The 17,664-nt window shown below is 52.6% G+C and overlaps 1 protein-coding gene across 1 annotated transcript in view; it reads left to right on the plus strand.

Annotated features, from left to right (window-relative positions):
* ARHGEF17 (Rho guanine nucleotide exchange factor 17) overlaps positions 1–17,664 on the plus strand; it is a 247,478-nt gene that overhangs the window by 204,217 nt on the left and 25,597 nt on the right. Inside the window, exons 6-10 of the mRNA XM_054015866.1 lie at positions 3,657–3,833; positions 4,733–4,783; positions 12,440–12,549; positions 14,319–14,404; positions 16,992–17,110. Coding sequence (XP_053871841.1) covers positions 3,657–3,833; positions 4,733–4,783; positions 12,440–12,549; positions 14,319–14,404; positions 16,992–17,110 — 543 coding nt within the window. The remainder of the gene's footprint in view (positions 1–3,656; positions 3,834–4,732; positions 4,784–12,439; positions 12,550–14,318; positions 14,405–16,991; positions 17,111–17,664) is intronic.

Raw genomic sequence — 17,664 nt, forward strand, 5'->3', positions numbered from 1 at the left:
GGATCCACAGCATGCAGCCCCTCCCCAGGGGCGCTCAGCACCTGACAGGGTCGGGCCCTACCTCCTCCACTAGCCACTCCCGCTTTAAGGGGCCATGCGAAGTTGACTGTGTAAAAGGTGCCTGGGGTCTTGCCACCAGCTGGGAGCGGATCCATACATCTGTACATTCTGCTTCGATGTGGTCAGGAGCCAGAGGAGAACAGAGGCTGAAAGCCAGCTGGGCACGTCCCCCGGAGCAATTCCCCGTCTAGAGGGGTTCGCGCCTCGCTCTGAATGCCCGGTGCTGGGCATTGCATTGACCCAAGCCAGCCCTTACTGCTCTTTGCCAAGCGGCTGGCGGATCGGTTGATCGCTGGAGACCCCCGTGCTCCTTGGCAAACTGTCAGCGGGGGGAGACGGAAGCTAACGTAGGTGGAAGCAGCATCCAGTTCGATGGCCGGTTCGCGGGAAGAGCTGCAAGGGGGAAGCAGTACCAGCCGTTGATAAAAGGCAGAGCAGCTCCTGGCTGGGAGCCCGTTGCACAAGCAGGGATGTTAGGGAACCTGCTGAGATGCCAACGGAGCCGGGGGGGAAGCAGAACGGCGACAGAAAACATGCACACGCCGCAGCCAAATCAATCTCTGTCCAGACAGCCTCCCTCCAGCCTGGGGGAGCGTGCCTCCCGCCGCTACAGATCGCACATCCCCAAGGAGTGGCCAGGCTTGCTGCCGTCCCAAGCACGGCCATCTGCCCTGATGGATGCCCGTGGGCGGCACTAAATTAACTCCAAGTACTCATCTGCCCGAGCGTTTTCATTCACATCTGGCCAATTAACCAGCGGGTTTTATTTGCTTTAAATAACTAATGTCCTGACAGCCGGCAGAGCAATGAAACCAGTTGCCCCTTCTGCTCAGCATCACACTTCTCCTCCACCCTGCGCTCAGCGAGCGCCTGGCTTTATTCTGCAGCAGCTTTCCCCAGGCAGTTCCTCAGGTGGCACAAATCAAGGTGGGGCTGCTCCACGGCAAATGTGTCAGAGCAAGTCTGGGCTGGCCTTGCTGGGCAAGGCACTGCCATGATCGCCCAGTTGGTCTTATCTCCCGTTTGGGTGAGTGCAGCCCCGGGGGGGGCTCAGCCTCCAGGAGGCTTCAGTGAGACGGCTAAGGGGAGTATGATAGTGTATAAATCATGACGGGTGTGGAGAAAGTAAATGAGGACGTGTTATTTACTCCTCATAACACAAGAACTAGGGGGTCACCCAATGAAATTAATAGGCAGAAAGTTTAAAACAAACAAAAGGAAGTATTTTTTCACACAACGCACAGTCAACCTGTGGAACTCCTCGCCAGAGCATGTTGTGAAGTCCAAGACTATAACAGGGTTCAAAAAAGAACTAGATAAATTCATGGAGGATAGGTCCATCGATGGCTATTAGCCAGGATGGGCAGGGAGGGTGTCCCTAGCCTCTGTTTGCGAGAAGTTGGGAATGGGCGACAGGGGATGGATCACTTGATGATTACTTGTTCCATACCCTGTAATTTAGTGGTTGATCATATTTTAGCTACTGTGTGCGCTGCTGGACATTTCACTTCAGTAATGAAGCAGATTGGTTAGTTACGTATGAAAGGAAACTCCTGTCTCATGACTGGCTAGGAATAGTTATGAAATAAGCCTGCAAGATGTCTGTCTTCTCAGAAAATTGTCTAGAGCAGTGAATCTATTCTGATGGTATTTAACAGTACTTTATATGTTCAGCCATCAGCTGTTCCACGCAACACCCCAGGTGGCAAGCAAGTATCTGCAAATGAGTGTATTGTGATTGATTCCAGCTGAGAGCTGTGAAAATGTAATTGCCCTGTGATGATCCAATCATACAACATAGGCAAATCTTTGCTTCCTGATTGGCTTATGAGATGTGTAATATAGGGTTGTTTTTTTCCTGGAGCCTTCCGCTCCCCATTGGAACATCAGAAAAAGAAAGCTGGTTCCTTTTTAAAAAGTGTGTAATCGTAATGGAGATATTTCTGTCTGCTTCTGATGAAGACATTCAGAAAGTAGGGAGCAGTATATGCAGCATAATGGGGTTGTGTGAGCATCAAGAGGCTGGAGGGCTGGACTTTGAGGGAGAACAGACCTGTCCACAACAGTGAGATGGGCTGAAGGAAATGACTGGCAAATCCCTCTCTGTAATCGTCCTTTGAATTTCTCTCACTATGGGATGTCCCCTTTGGAAGGGCCTCCGCCCATGCTCCTCTGAGAGCTTGTTGCTTGGTTCCCATGCAGTGTAAAGCCAACAGTCTTTCACAAAGGCAGCTTGATCTCATTCCCTGTGATACCCTGCCAGCTGCAGTTGTGGGTTTGCTCACTCAAAGGCCCTGTCTGCTGTCCTGCCGCTGACGACTGCTGTCACCTCAGGGTCCCCCTGGACTTGGTATTGGAAATGGTTTGCCCACTCGTCATGATGGCACAAAACTATCTTCAGTATCGTTACAGGAAGCATGACTGAGACTTGGTGCCACCATGTCGATAGTGGCGCCAGACTATCTGCCTCAGCTACACTGGCAGATAAATCGTTGCCAGCATGGGTTCAGAAGGGCCCATCACAGCCAGCCAGGTTCATCAGTCGCCTCAAAACCCCTCGGGACATTCTGCAAAGTTTTCCCACCAAAGCGAACACTGGCTGAGCTGTTAGTGTCATTGGGAGGTCTAGCCCAGAGGGGATCCACTCTAGCCCAGAGGGGATTCACACCAGAGGGATCCTACTGCTGACTCCAGTGTTTTAAGTGTTATATCATCTAATCCCGCAAAGAGCATATCTAATCAGTGTGGTGTTTAGAATGCAGGGTTAGCCATCAGTCTTTCTACACTGAGGTTTTGTCTCCACTGCTAAAAAAGTGGGGCTTAATTAACACACCATAGTTATCTTGCTACAGAATCCTAGTAGAGACAAGCTCATTCTAGTTTTTGTAACTATGTAAGATCAACTCTATACCCCTGCCCTAATGACCTCCCCTAATTTACCGCCTGGTAAAACTACAGGGCCTTGTCTCCTTTTACAGTGGAATGGCTATAGAGCACTGAACTGGGCTTCAGGAGACCTGGGTTCTGTTGAAGTAAGCAAATCACTTCACCACTCTGTGCCTCAGTTTCCCCATCTATTAAATGTAGGGAATGATCATAGAATTGTACGAGTGGACCTCAAGAGGTCTTCTAGTCCCGTCCCTGCACTCAAGGAAGGACTGAGTATTATCTAGACCATTATATATATATATAGACCATCTATAGCCTGAGGTGTTTGTCTAACCTGCTCTTAAAAATCTCCAACGATGGAGATTCCACAACTTCCTTAGGCAATTTATTCCAGTGCTTAACTACCCTGGCAGGAAGTTTTTCCTCGTGTCTAACCTAAACCTCCCTTGCTGCAATTTAAGCCCATTGCTTCTTGTCCTATCCTCAGAGGTTATTGAGAACAATTTACCTCCCTCCTCCTTGTAACAACATTTTATGTACTTGAAAACTGTGATCATGTCCTCTCTCAGTCTTCTCATCTCCAGACTAAACAAAACCCACGTTTTCAATCTTCCCTCCTAGCTCATGTTTTCTGGACCTTTAATCATTTTTGTTGCTCAGTGCACTGTTTGGGGTACCTTAACTTTTTTCGATATTTCTTCCCCTAGGACCTTCTGAAGCACACGCCCATGGACCACCCTGACCACCCCTTCCTATTGGACGCCCAGAGGAACATCAAACAAGTGGCCGAGAAGATAAACAAAGGGATGAAGAGCGCCGAGGAGGTGGAGAGGAACGCCAGGATAGTGCAGGAGATCGAGTCCCACATCGAAGGGATGGAGGATGTACGTATGCAATGCTCCATGCAAACCACGAGCCACCCGCATCCTTTGTATAGAGAGGGTAGTGGCCCTGGGTAGCATTCTCAGGGGCGTGAGCTAGAGGCTGGTTAAAGATGTGGCCCGGCTCAGAGTCCTAGGCGTTGGTTGGGCGAGTGGCGGAGCTGTGGTAGCTGAGAGTTCAGGCCAAGCACTGCTTCAGGGGACACAAGCACCTTCAAACCTAGTTTCTCTCTCTCAATTCTGCACTGATCGTTTCAGCCCCAAATTCACCCTGCTGTGAGATGGGACCCAGACCGCACCCCAGTCCAAACACACCCAGACTTTGGGACATTGTGGATCTGGACTAGAACTTGGAGGCCATTCCCTAACTCTGCAATGGGCTGAAACGAAACCACAGATCTGAACTTTTTTGAACCCTGCTAGAGTTTGATTCTGAGTCTAAATTTCACAACTAACCACTAGCTCTGGGGAAGGAGTAATTTGACGCCAGTGGTTTTACCCAGAGGTATCCGGCCAAGCTGGCCCCTCTCGGTTTCTCCAGTCTGGTTTCTCCTAGGACAGCTCCCGTCTGTTTGTCTCTGGGCCACCCCAGTCCAACCCTGCTTCTCTCAATCTAGCCTGGTTTCTCCTCTCTGTGGCTAGGCCTTCATGCACCTAGCCTACAGGAAGGCTTTGAGGAGCAATTCACTAGTGTTCATAAAGGTGAGCCTCTCTGTTGGAAGATGGTCCAGGAGCACAGGGGAGTACTTAAAACCCTGCTGCTGCGGTGACATCCTGAATGAATGCCTAGCATGTTAACAGCAAGGGCCTGGTCCGCATTATCATGCCCGGGCTGATGTTAGCACTGAGACCGACAGAACACGTGGTGTCTCCGACAACTTTTTTTGGTTCCATCCTTGCAGCTCCAAGCCCCGCTCCGGAGGTTCCTGCGCCAGGAGATGGTGGTGGAAATGGTAAGAACCACCCTCTCTTTCTAGCTCACCTGCCCTCTCTGTCTACCGTCACTGCTCCTCGTCCCCGCCTGCCCCTTCCGTGCGCGCGTGGCCTCGTGACTCAGAGACGTGACTTCTCTCAGAGGCGATGGGGTCACCTTCCAGGCCTGCTGAGCGCTTGCAGCGACGTGTGCAGAGCGGAGAGCCAAGTGCAGTACCAGGGCCGTCTCCAGGGTTTTTGCTGCCCCAAGTAGCGCAAAAAAAAAAGCCGCAATCATGATCTGTGGCAGCTCTACTGCCGCCGCTTCAGTCTTCGGCGGCAATTCGGCGGCCGGTCCTTTGCTCCGAGAGGGAGTGAGGGACCCGCCACCGAATTGCCGCCGAAGAGCAGGACGTGCCGCCCCTCTCCGTTGGCCGCCCCAAGCACCTGCTTGCTGAGCTGGTGCCTGGAGCCAGCCCTGTGCAGTACACAAGTCTCCCAGAGGATAGATCTCCCCTGAATCACCAGACCCTGGAGTCACGCGCATCTTGGCGCTTTATATAGACGGTGAATAATAATTGCAAGGCCTGGAGTTTGGGGAGGGAGCTCTACCGCTGTTGCTGAGCTTGTTTCCGCCATGTAGGGTATTCCCTTCAGCAATTTAGTTGGGGATTGGTCCTGCTTTGAGCAGGGGGTTGGGCTAGATACCTCCTGAGGTCCCTTCCAACCCTGACAGTCTATGATTCTATGAACGTAGTGACAGTCTCTACGAGAGCAGAGACCCTGTTTAGCTGCAGGACAGGTACAGCAACGGCAAAGGTAGCGCAGCGCCCCGGGGCTGCTTTTCCTGTGACTTTCCGTAAGGGGAAATCTGCTTTGGTCAGAGGAGAGGACTGCATCTATCAGAGGTACAGCCATGGTCCCCATCACCACAGTAGCTAAGCACCTCACAATCTATGTAGCATCAGGAGACCCCCGTGAGGTAGGGCAGTGCAATTGGCCCCATTTTACAGATAGCCACCTGTGGCAGAGCAGGGAATTGGACCCAGGTCTTTCTCAAGGCCTAGGTGAATGCCCTAACTCCTGCACCATCCTGCCTCTCCGCTGCCAAGTGATGCTGGCAGCACTGTTTACAGGTGCCAGTTTATTGTGCGATGGGTGGCGTTCGGGTAGGTAGGTGCCGGGGCCCAGCGTGAGAACTGGGACGGGCAGGTGGAATGGACTATGAAAAGAAGCTTCAAGCATTCTAAGCTTCTAGAAGGCAGAACACTGGGGGCCTGGGCCAAATTCCATGTAAGTCAGAGAAGAGATTCCCATTGATTTTAACGGGGGTTCGAGGGTGCACTGATTTTTCTAACAGCGTCCTTCTCAGCAAGTAAAACCACATCATCCATGCGAAAAAAATCATACTTTATATGGGGTTCTGTTTATAGAGGGTTAATAGACATGTTAATAAACGGTTCATCAGTTGTTTTAGATTGTTATTGGGTCCACCCTGGTGCAGATTTTTAGCAGCGTGGATGATTAACCATTGGAAGGGCGGAAAGGCTTTAAATCCAGACTGGCTGTCTTTTTTTAAAGAGGTACCGTAGCTTAAACAGAAGTTGTGGGCATGATGTAGAAATTACTGTGTGACTTTTTCTGGCCGGCGTTATGTCAGACTAGCTCAGGGGTAGGCAACCTATGGCACACATGCCGAAGGCGGCACGTGAGCTGATTTTCAGCGGCACTCACACTGCCCGGGTCCTGGCCACCGGTCCGGGGGGCTCTGCATTTTAATTTAATTTTAAATGAAGCTTCTTAAACACTTTAAAAACCTTATTTACTTTACATACAACAATAGTTTAGTTATATATTAAAGACTTATAGAAAGAGACCTTGTAAAAAGGTTAAAATGTATTACTGGCACGTGAAACCTTAAATCAGAGTGAATAAATGAAGACTCGGCACACCACTTCTGAAAGGTTGCCGACCCCTGGACTAGATGATCCCTTCTGGCTTTCAAATCCATGAATCAATACGTCGTTTGGTTCTTGTAACCATGGCTTATGGCCATCTATAGCCCCTTCTAGCCATTCATAGCGCATACCACTCGTGTCTGTCACAGGCTTAGAACACTGATTGATCATTTATCATCCCTTTATAGACCGCTTATAAATGGAACCTTAAGGGATTTTTTGTGGATTAGTTCCCCATGGGGCACTCTGTCTTAATTTAACCCCCTCCAAGATAATCCAGGACACTATGACTGTGGACTGGTGTCTCAAGGAAAATGGTTAAAGTTGCACCACTTGGGATACTTGGGATTCAATCGGACAAGGCACTTGAAGGAATGGCTACCATTTTGGAAGAGATGTTTTCAGCCAAACACAAATCATTGGACTCAGTATAGGAGAAACTGGGTGACATGTAACGGCCTGTGATATACAGGAGGTCGGACGTAGATGATCTGACGATCCCTTCTGGCGTTACACCCTTTGAATCTATAAATTATACCATAAAGACCTGAGCAGGCGGGGATGGGCTCATAGGCGCCAACTTTCCCCAGCGCTGGTGGGTTCTCGCGCCCCCCCACCCCGACTCCACCCTTTCCCTGCCCCGCTCCAATTCCAACCCCTTCCCCAAATCCCCGCCTCGGCCCCACCTCTTCCCCAAGCGCGCCGCGTTCCCCCTCCTCCCCCGTCCCTCCCAGCCGTGCGAAACAGCTGTTTCGCAGCGCAAGCGCTGGGAGCTAAGGGGAAAAAGCGGGCACACGGTGCGCTCAGGGGAGGAGGTGGAGGTGAGCTGGGGGGGGGGCGAGGAGCTGCCGGTGGGTGCAGAGCACCCACCTATTTTTCCCTGTGGGTGCTCCAGCCCCGGAGCACCCACGGAGCCGGTGCCTAGGGATGGGATGGGCGAGCTAGAGAGAAGTTTTGTCCCCCTGATTCCTGTCATTCTCTGACTCCAGTTGTGGTGGAGGAGTGTGGTCTATTTAAAGTGCTACAAAACCACAGAGAGAAACCTTCATTCATCTAGCGCACGCGGCCGCTTTCAGAACAGGCCTGTTCGCTGCCTCCTTCTCGCCCTTATGCAATGAAACACAGGGCTTTTCAAACAAGAGAAAGGGAAGCTTGCTTCTGCATTTCCCAGTCAAGTAGTCCGTGGGCTGTTTCCATGGCAACACAGCCCCAGCCTGCCAGTGCTGAGCAAAATACATAGGCCCATTTTCACCAGAAGCGCTAGCCCTGCTCCCCCAGCTCGGACCAAAGGTCACTTGGATTTGCCGAGGAGAGAAAGCATGGGGGTTTGTACTGACACAAGGAAGAAAGGAGAGCAGCAGAATACGGACCCTGGACTTCAGAAAAGCAGACTTTGACTCCCTCAGGGAACAGACGGGCAGGATCCCCTGGGAGAATAACATGAAGGGCAAAGGGGTCCAGGAGAGCTGGCTGTATTTTAAAGAATCCTTATTGAGGTTGCAGGAACAAACCATCCCGATGTGTAGAAAGAATAGTAAATATGGCAGGCGACCAGCTTGGCTAAACAGTGAAATCCTTGCTGATCTTAAACGCAAAAAAGAGGCTTATAAGAAGTGGAAGATTGGACAAATGACCAGGGAGGAGTATAAAAATATTGCTCAGGCGTGCAGGAGTGAAATTAGGAAGGCCAAATCACACTTGGAGTTGCAGTTAGCAAGAGATGTTAAGAGTAACAAGAAGGGTTTCTTCAGGTATGTTAGCAACAAGAAGAAAATCAAGGAAAGTGTGGGCCCCTTACTGAATGAGGGAGGCAACCTAGTGACCGAGGATCTGGAAAAAGCTAATGCACTCAATGATTTTTTTGCCTCTGTCTTCACGCACAAGGTCAGCTCCCAGATTGCTGCACTGGGCAGTACAGCATGGGGAGAAGGTGACCAACCCTCTGTGGAGAAAGAAGTGGTTCGGGACTATTTAGAAAAACTGGACGTGCACAAGTCCATGGGGCCGGATGCGCTGCATCCGAGGGTGCTAAAGGAGTTGGCGGGTGAGATTGCAGAGCCATTAGCCATTATTTTTGAAAACTCATGGCGATCGGGGGAGGTCCCAGATGACTGGAAAAAGGCTAATGTAGTGCCCATCTTTAAAAAAGGGAAGAAGGAGGATTCGGGGAACTACAGGCCAGTCAGCCTCACCTCAGTCCCTGGAAAAATCATGGAGCAGGTCCTCAAGGAATCAATTATGAAACATTTAGAGGAGAGGAAAGTGATCAGGAACAGTCAGCATGGATTCACGAAGGGGAAGTCGTGCCTGACTAACCTAATTGCCTTCTATGATGAGATAACTGGCTCTGTGGATGAGGGGAAAGCAGTGGATGTGTTATTCCTTGACTTTAGCAAAGCTTTTGATACGGTCTCCCACAGTATTCTTGCCACCAAGTTAAAGAAGTATGGGCTGGATGAATGGACTGTAAGGTGGATAGAAAGCTGGCTAGATCGTCGGGCTCAACGGGTAGTGATTAATGACTCCATGTCTAGTTGGCAGCCAGTTTCAAGTGGAGTGCCCCAAGGGTCGGTCCTGGGGCCGGTTTTGTTTAATATCTTTATTAATGATCTGGAGGATGGTGTGGACTGCACTCTCAGCAAGTTTGCAGATGACACTAAACTAGGAGGCGTGGTAGATACACTAGAGGGTAGGGATCGGATACAAAGGGACCTAGAGAAATTAGAGGATTGGGCAGAAAAAAACCTGATGAGGTTCAACAAGGACAAGTGCAGAGTCCTGCACTTAGGACGGAAGAATCCCATGCACTGCTACAGACTAGGGACCGAATGGCTAGGTAGCAGTTCTGCTGAAAAGGACCTAGGGGTCACAGTGGACGAGAAGCTGGATATGAGTCAACAGTGTGCTCTTGTTGCCAAGAAGGCTAACGGCATTTTGGGCTGTATAAGTAGGGGCATTGCCAGCAGATCGAGGAACGTGATCGTTCCCCTTTATTCGACATTGGTGAGGCCTCATCTGGAATACTGTGTCCAGTTTTGGGCCCCACACTACAAGAAGGATGTGGAAAAATTGGAAAGAGTCCAGCGGAGGGCAACAAAAATGATTAGGGGTCTGGAGCACATGACTTATGAGGAGAGGCTGAGAGAACTGGGATTGTTTAGTCTCCAGAAGAGAAGAATGAGGGGGGATTTGATAGCAGCCTTCAACTACCTGAAGGGGGGTTCCAAAGAGGATGGAGCTCGGCTGTTCTCAGTGGTGGCAGATGACAGAACAAGGAGCAATGGTCTCAAGTTGCAGTGGGGGAGGTCCAGGTTGGATATCAGGAAAAACTATTTCACTAGGAGGGTGGTGAAACACTGGAATGCGTTACCTAGGGAGGTGGTGGAGTCTCCTTCCTTGGAGGTTTTTAAGGCCCGGCTTGACAAAGCCCTGGCTGGGATGATTTAGCTGGGAATTGGTCCTGCTTTGAGCAGGGGGTTGGACTAGATGACCTCTTGAGGTCCCTTCCAACTCTGATATTCTATGATTCTATGACATGGTTCTCAGGCCACAGCCTGGGAACTCAGCCCCAGAAATCTGGGAGTAACCACAGGCGGGGCAAGCAGGAATGGCACAGGTTATTCAAAATAATGAAAAAGGTTTATTGCCATGGGTAAGTGGGATAAGAAACTAGTCAAAAGCAGAGAGAGAATGGTCAAGAGGAGAGTTCAAAACACTCAGTGCAAACAATATTAGCCATTGAGTCAGCCCGTTTTACCCTTCACGAGTTGCTCTCTGGTTAATTCCACTTCTTGTTAGTCACAGATGCCAAATAGATTTTGCAAACCAATTTTGGCCATTAAGTTGTTCATGAACCGTTAATTTCATACGTTGCTGCCATTGGTAGAGTCTTATTAGTTGCTTAAGTCACATGATATTATTTCTGCATTGCCCACAACAGAACAACTGGCATTTTTAAAGCAGTAGAACAAGTCACAAATCTCAGTGAAATCTTCCAATAATACTAATTTGTGCTGCGATCAGAGGAACTGTCAGGTTTTGCCAACATTTTCGGCAATGCCTGGCGACCATCCAAAGACTCACGATGACCCCACAGATGCCAGCAAACTGAATGCAATTTGCAGTGGTGTCTGTGATCACTTGACTAGCTCTGAACAAGAAGCCTTGGGACGAACTTGCATTGGAGGTGGGATGGGCTAGGTGACTTACAGTAATTGGTCCTTCCCATCATTGATCTCTAGGATGACTCTGTGGTCCTACTGTGGTTATTTCTTTGTGTTACTCCGTATCACTCAGAGCCCCTATCCGGATCGGAGCCCTGTTGTGCTAGGTGCTGTACAAACACAGGGAAGACCCGGCCTCTGCCCAAGAGCTTGCAAATGGGAGTAATGGCCTCAGACATTAGATGCATCTTACAGTAGGTCATTGCAGTGGTTAGGGCGCTTGGTGTAGAAGACTGTTCTTCTCCATAGCTCAGCAGCACCTGCCCTGTGCAGCCTAAGCCATACGCTTACTCAGTAACACAGCGTGTGCTGCCCTATGGATCTCATCTGTCATGGGCCTGCAATGATGTCCTGTCACCCAGCTCGGCTCCAAGGCACCACGAACGTGCTTCAGGCCATGACGAGCAAGGCTGCTCATTCAGATAGGATCTGCCCATCTTCCGACCGGTGGTCCTTGCTTCCACCTGCCCTTCGTGCTAGATTAGGCCGCCCCTCTCCACTCTCCTCCGCTCTGTGAGGCTGCACTTGGCAAACCCTGCAGACCGTGCTGTGCCGCCCTGCTGATGTGCTGATCACACGCTACTGTACTGTGATGGCGTCTTTCCAGCCTTGATTCAATTCTCTGAGCCTGTATTGCCGGCTTCCACGCCAGGCTAGTAAGGCACCAAGGTGCGGCGGCTATTGCTGAGAGTCAGGACTTCTGGATTAACGGAGCAGCGTATCTGACCTGAAGTGCATATGAAAGTTGGCCTCTTCCAGCCTCAGTTCCTTTACAAATGGACAGTTTGCCAGCCTAGCCAGATACTCTGCTGCAGTCAGACTGAGGCTGACTATTTGGGCCCTGTCCTGGCTAATTCTGAATGTGGCAGGTGGGTTGCAGCGGCTAGAGAGCAGCAGGTGTGAGGAAACTGAGGCAGGCGGCTCATTCGGTTTTACTTCAGGCAGGATGTGCTGAACAGTCAGCGCACCTGGGGCTTTTATACTCAGATCAGCCCAGCAGCTTATCCTGGGAATATAATATACACACGACACAAGCCTGGCAGTGTCAATCCGGTGCCTACAAAAGGTGGCTCTTTATCAATAAGGGCTCACCAGATCCAGAGGGTCTTACTCCCGCTAACCTCCCGCCGCCGTCACTGGGGGCTGAGCCTGAAATAAGGGCTGAGCAGAAAGTGAGCTCGAGATTCGTCCCATAATAAATGAATTTTAAATGTCATCTTGGCCGCAAAAAGCAGTATCGGGGCAAGCATCTTGTCTTGTCGGGCAAACAAATCTGAGCTTGGCTCGCTCATGGACAAGCCATTTAAAAATGTCTGTAGCCTGTATCCCTGGAGTCCGGTGTCCATCGGGCAGGGAAGGGGGGTCAGAATCGTCCTCTCATCCCCAGATCCTTCACTTTGATGCTGAATGAGCCAGAACCTGTTTGCCTTTAAATGTGCTGCTGTTTTTTTCTTTGTATTGCCATCTCCTGGGTTTGGGGAGTGAAAGGTTAATCCCCCCCCTTGTCGCCATGCAGAAGGCAGTGGGTGGGAAGAAGGACCGCTCGCTCTTCCTTTTCACGGACCTGCTGGTTTGCACCACCCTGAAGCGCAAGTCGGGGTCTCTGCGCCGCAGCTCCATGAGCCTGTGAGTAAAACAGCTGTCGGCCTGGAGAGGGTAAGGGCTCACCCAGTGCCGCTGCCTGCCGCCGTGGTGGTGGGGGCCACGTGCACACACCCAGAGACAGCTGCTTTCACACCAACCCGACCATCCCTGAGCAGTTTGAGTTTCTGCTTTGAATTCTGGGGGTGTTGATCCAGACCCAAGCCCAGGGGGTGCGGGGGCATGGCCCAAACACAGGGAGGTTCTGGCTACTCCTCTGTTGACCCAGACGGCCCCGTTTCACATGGCTCTGAATCCAGCTGTCAGTGATCAAAAGTGAACGACCCTCAGAACCAGATGAGACGGGGGCTGTGGGGTTGGGGGGGCAAAAGGAACTAACCTGTCCCCCCACCACCACCTCCATCTCTCTCCTCTCTTCCCTCTCGCAGTTTGGGAATCCTGCTGATCCCGTCATACAATGGGCAGGCACCTCCCCGAGGGAGCCCCAGGGCCCTCCCCTGAGTGGCAGGCAGTTTGGGACCAGCACATGTGGTGCGTGGTGTTTCCTCTGCCAAGCCCGATCCCCTGGGCTGGTTCTGATCCAGCTTGGATTGTCTCAAACACTGTCCTGACTGAAGGACCCCAATGGAGAACTGCCCTATGGGCCGTGTTCTGTGGATACCCGGGCCAGGCCATTGGCTCCAGTGGGGCAGCAGGGAAGAACTGGTCCCCATGTACTGTCCAAAGTCATCTGAGCCACTTGCCCATTCCAGCCCCCACCCACTGATTTATTTGGAGCAGGGCAGGTCAACTGCACACGTGCCCTTCCCCAGCACAGACTGTCTTTAAACATACTGGACAGGCCCAATCCTGCGAGGGGCTGAGCTCCATCACAACGCCCAGGCCTTCAGTGATGGCAAGTTTGCCCAGGGCAGGGGTACAATGGCCCAGCCCTTCAGAGTCACCGCTGTGCTGGAGGGGCTGGAGCCTGCTGGCACAGGCCAGGGTGACTGGAGAGGGGGTGGGACCCAGGCATTCCGGTTAGCCTGCCCTGGGGGTGGGGGATTCCTCTGGAGTCCCCCAGCACAGCCCCAGAGAGAATCCCCCTCTGTGGGTGCCAGGGGCTGTTGCAACAACCCCCCCACATACACACATCTGTAGGTGGGGGATCAGACCCACGGACTTCATAGTGCGTTGAGAACACTCAGTGCCACGCAGGATTGGTCCCTATCGGCCCAGCCAGGGATGTCCATTTCCCTTCCTCCTCGCTGTTTCCCTCTGGCTTCCACTCTCTTCCCCCTTTCATTCCCAGCCCTCCCCACAGCTGGCCGTTTGGCCACAGTGGGGATCCGCGCCCATCCCGAAATAGAAAGGGTGGCATTTTGGCTCCCTGGGCGCTCTGCCCGCCACGCTGAGGCAGAGCAGGTCGATGGGATTTGTATGGGCTGGGAGCTGAGGAATAACTCGGCTGGGATCCCCCAAAAGGCTAAAGCCAAAGCCAGCCTTGTTCCCCATCCTGGTAATAAACCCTGGGAGCCAGACTCCGAACACCTGCCTATCCACAGCAGCATGCCAGGCCCGGGAGCAGGCAGGGACGTGACCCAAACTTCCCCAAGTGCTGAGCATGAGAAAAGAGATCAGTGTGAGGCGCTCTGGGCTCATCCTGCCAAGACAGCCCAGTTGCTGGAGCTATTTTTTGGCCCCTGATCAGTTCCTGTGTTAAGCCTGGCTCTCTTCAACTTGCCACCCTCACCACCTAGTGGTCGCATTCAAGATTGTGGTCTGGGAATTGGTGCATGTCTTTTCTTTTCCAGTTACACGGCCGCCAGTGTTATAGACATAGCCAGCAAGTACAAACTGCTCTGGAAACTGCCCCTGGAGGATGTCGACATTGTGAAAGGTCTGTACTGACGTTATTAGCCATCGTTTGTATTACAGTCGTGCCCGGAAGCCCCAGTCAAGATCAAAGCCCTGGTTTGCTTAGTGTTGCACAAAGGAAAGGAAAGACACCTTCAGGAGCCTTGGCTCCGAGCACCTGCCTGTTCCACTGGCTCAGCAGCAAAGGGTTCCCCATCTATTCTGTCCCTGCTGAGTGAAGATCCAGCTAGCAGCTCCCCAGTATAAAGTGCCGTATTAGCGCTGTGTGTGACAAAATTGTTACAGGGACAGATTTGTTTGCACCTTGCTGTGCTCAGCTGTTTTCCAATAATCTTCAATAACATGAACATTTAAATAGCTGAGAAACACGCCCTCTTGTCGTCCGTTCCCCCCCCCCCCCCCCCCAAATACTATAGGGACCAAGCCCCTTATAGCTCCAGAGATGCAACTTCTACTAGAGTGTTGGGCTCTTATTTGTAGCACACTTCAGTATTCTTATAGGGATTTGCAGACAATGACTCACTCAGTTATTGAGTTAAATACCTATGGGCACCACTGCCCTCTGCTGTTTAGACTCAGAACTTCTTGACTGTGTGTCATAAGCCCTCTACTGCCAGCAACTAGTGGAGAGTCTTCTTTAGCTCAAGTGGCAAATTCCTGTGCTTTCGAGGCAGGAGGATCAGAGTTCTATCGCTGTGAAGCTCCCAGTAGCTGTGATTTGCAGCCTAGCAACACAGGGCATGTTACTATATCTGTTCCTTAGTAATAGATGCATACAAAATAACTGAACCATTCAGCGCATTTCATATTGGACTGCAGAAAGCAGTAGAAAATATACCATTGGGCATGTCTATTATAGCATCTCTATGTATCGGAAATGTCAGCAGAGAACAGAGCAGGCGGCCTAGCAAGTCTTTTCCATCGGTTAGTTCTGCGATTCATGCATGTGTCAGGGCTCCTGTCCTTCTACCCAGCATGGGCGAGTGCAGGGTGACCACTGTGACCACCAAACTGGGCCTCTTCTAGGGAGAACAGGAACAAAGGGCAAACTGTGTAAGAGGCTGTGGGCCAGGGTCTCCCAGAAGGCCCAGGCCAGGCAGCGGGAGGCCGAAGGGGACACCTGTGCACCAGCCACATTCTGAGCCGTTCCTGGAGCTGATGCAGACCCTGGAGGCTGCTCTAACGCTCAGCTAAGCACCAACCCCAAATAGCCAGAGCACACAGCACTCCAGCCGCTCCCATCCTTGCCAGGGCCCTGGGGAGATGGGGGGCGGTGTCCGAGTGGCAGGGAGGAGCCAGAATCTGGCCCTATATCCCCCTTCGACCCTCATGAAAACAATCACAGGTATCTGTGCCTCAAGGCCCCAGGCCTCTCGCCAGGGCCCAGCCTGGGTAACTCAGCTGGCTGTTGGGGGACAGTCCTCCCCATCCCAGGCCATGGGGTGGGAGCGGAGTTGCTCCCCAGGCCTTCCCCCTGTGTAATTGCTTAGTAGCTGCTGCAGCCCTAGTGACTGTCTCCTGCCCAGAGTGGGTGGGTGGGAGGACTGGGAGAGTGGCTGGCCCTCCCTTGGCCAGGACTCCTGATGGTATAAACACATTAATCTCTTGGCGCCAGAGGGGGGCATCGGCTCCCGCGTCAGTTTCCCTCAGGAAGTCCCGAAGCTCCAGCATCCGGGGACCAGCGCTGCAAGCGGGCCCAGGGCAGCTGGGAGGAGGCTGCCTGGCTCGGGATGACTCACCGAGCCGTGGGCCCTGATGACTCTAGCAGGGGCTCTGCCGTGTGGGAATCGCTGCGTGCATGGGAACCCAGCCCTCACGCGGAGCAGAGCCAGCTGGCTGCTTTGTGCAGCAATGTTCTGCAGATGCTGAGCATGTGGGAGAACGTGGGGGAGGAGTCGAGCTGCCTGATGCCCATCACTGCAGCCCTTCCGGGAGGGGCTTCACCACCCTGGAGTGCCCTGGCACAGGGGATCCGTGAGCAGTAATGGCCTAGCCTCTCTGGGTTAAATTCACCCACGTGCAGGCCAGCACAGGGTTTGTGCACCATCAGCTGACAGGTTGAACAAGCCCCTGGGGCCTGCATTTCCAGCTGCGTTCGTGATGCAGGCATGCTGTCCCCCAGCTCTTGGATAAGTGGGCCTTTGCACTGGGGTGAATTTCAACCGCTTAGCACAGCAGGCACCTCTGAAGGGCTGGAAGAGCATGTCCCAGTCCCAGCCCCCCAGAGCAGGACAGCCCCAGAAGATCCCTAGAATGGGTTCGGGGGCAGAGATGCAGCAGGGGGACAGGGGAGCTAGAGAAAGGGGGCTGTACTCTGAAGCCAGACAAGGCTGGGTCCAAGATCAGCTGTACAGACGTTCTCGGTAGCCTAGCGGTCAGTGGGGGAGGGGGTCTCGTCTGACCCTTACAGTACCAGCAGCTGGAGAACAGGAGGGGAGCTGGAGTGAGACCCTGGTGAGGCTCGGGTTGTATGTGGCAGTAGAGAATCCAGGGGGGAAGGGATTAAACGAAATGTTGAGCGGGGGAAGGATCGTGATCCATCCTCCCCCACCCACCGTCTCAGCCCCAGCTGCTGCCTGATGCGCCCTGTCACTCTGTTTGACACACAGGGGCTTCCCAGTCCACCAACCGTGAGAGCGTCCAGAAGACGATCTGCCGCCTGGACGAGGACCTGAGCACGCTGGGCCAAGTCAGCAAGCTCTCCGAGACCCTCAGCTTCCCCCACCAGGTGAGGGTGGGCTCCTCGTGGGGGCAGCCGGGGGCTGGGGACTCCGGTTAAATCATCTCCCGAGCTCAGATGGAATCAGCCCTGTCCGGCCGCTGCAGGACCAGCTGGGCCCGAGACAACCCATCCTTGGGCACCCTGGAAATACTGCTCCTTGGACAAGATCGCACCCAGCGTTTTTCAGAGAGGTCCTCAACGGAGGGCCCGACCTGATCCCCCTACAAGGGCTCTTTCCATCTCCCCCAGCTACAAGCCATGCAGGGCTGAGCTCCCAGCCCACCATGTATTTCTATAAACCTTCCCAGCAGCTGCTTTGCCAAGGGTTGCAGCCTCCTTCCTCTGCTGCGCTCGGCAGGCAGCGCTTGTGGTTAAAGGGGATCTAAGCAGAGTCCCTCACCCCCTCTACCCTGCCAGCACCTGCAGCCCAGGGGCTATCCCAGGCCGAGGAGGGGCAGGGTTAATGGACTGTGCAGAAAAGGGGCCAGGTAGGATTCTGATATGCCAGGGGGGTGGGGGGTTGCTGTGGGATAGATTTAAAAGCCAGCAGGGACCATTGT

This window comes from Malaclemys terrapin, chromosome 1, assembly GCF_027887155.1.
Source record: "Malaclemys terrapin pileata isolate rMalTer1 chromosome 1, rMalTer1.hap1, whole genome shotgun sequence".
Taxonomy (NCBI): domain Eukaryota; kingdom Metazoa; phylum Chordata; order Testudines; family Emydidae; genus Malaclemys; species Malaclemys terrapin.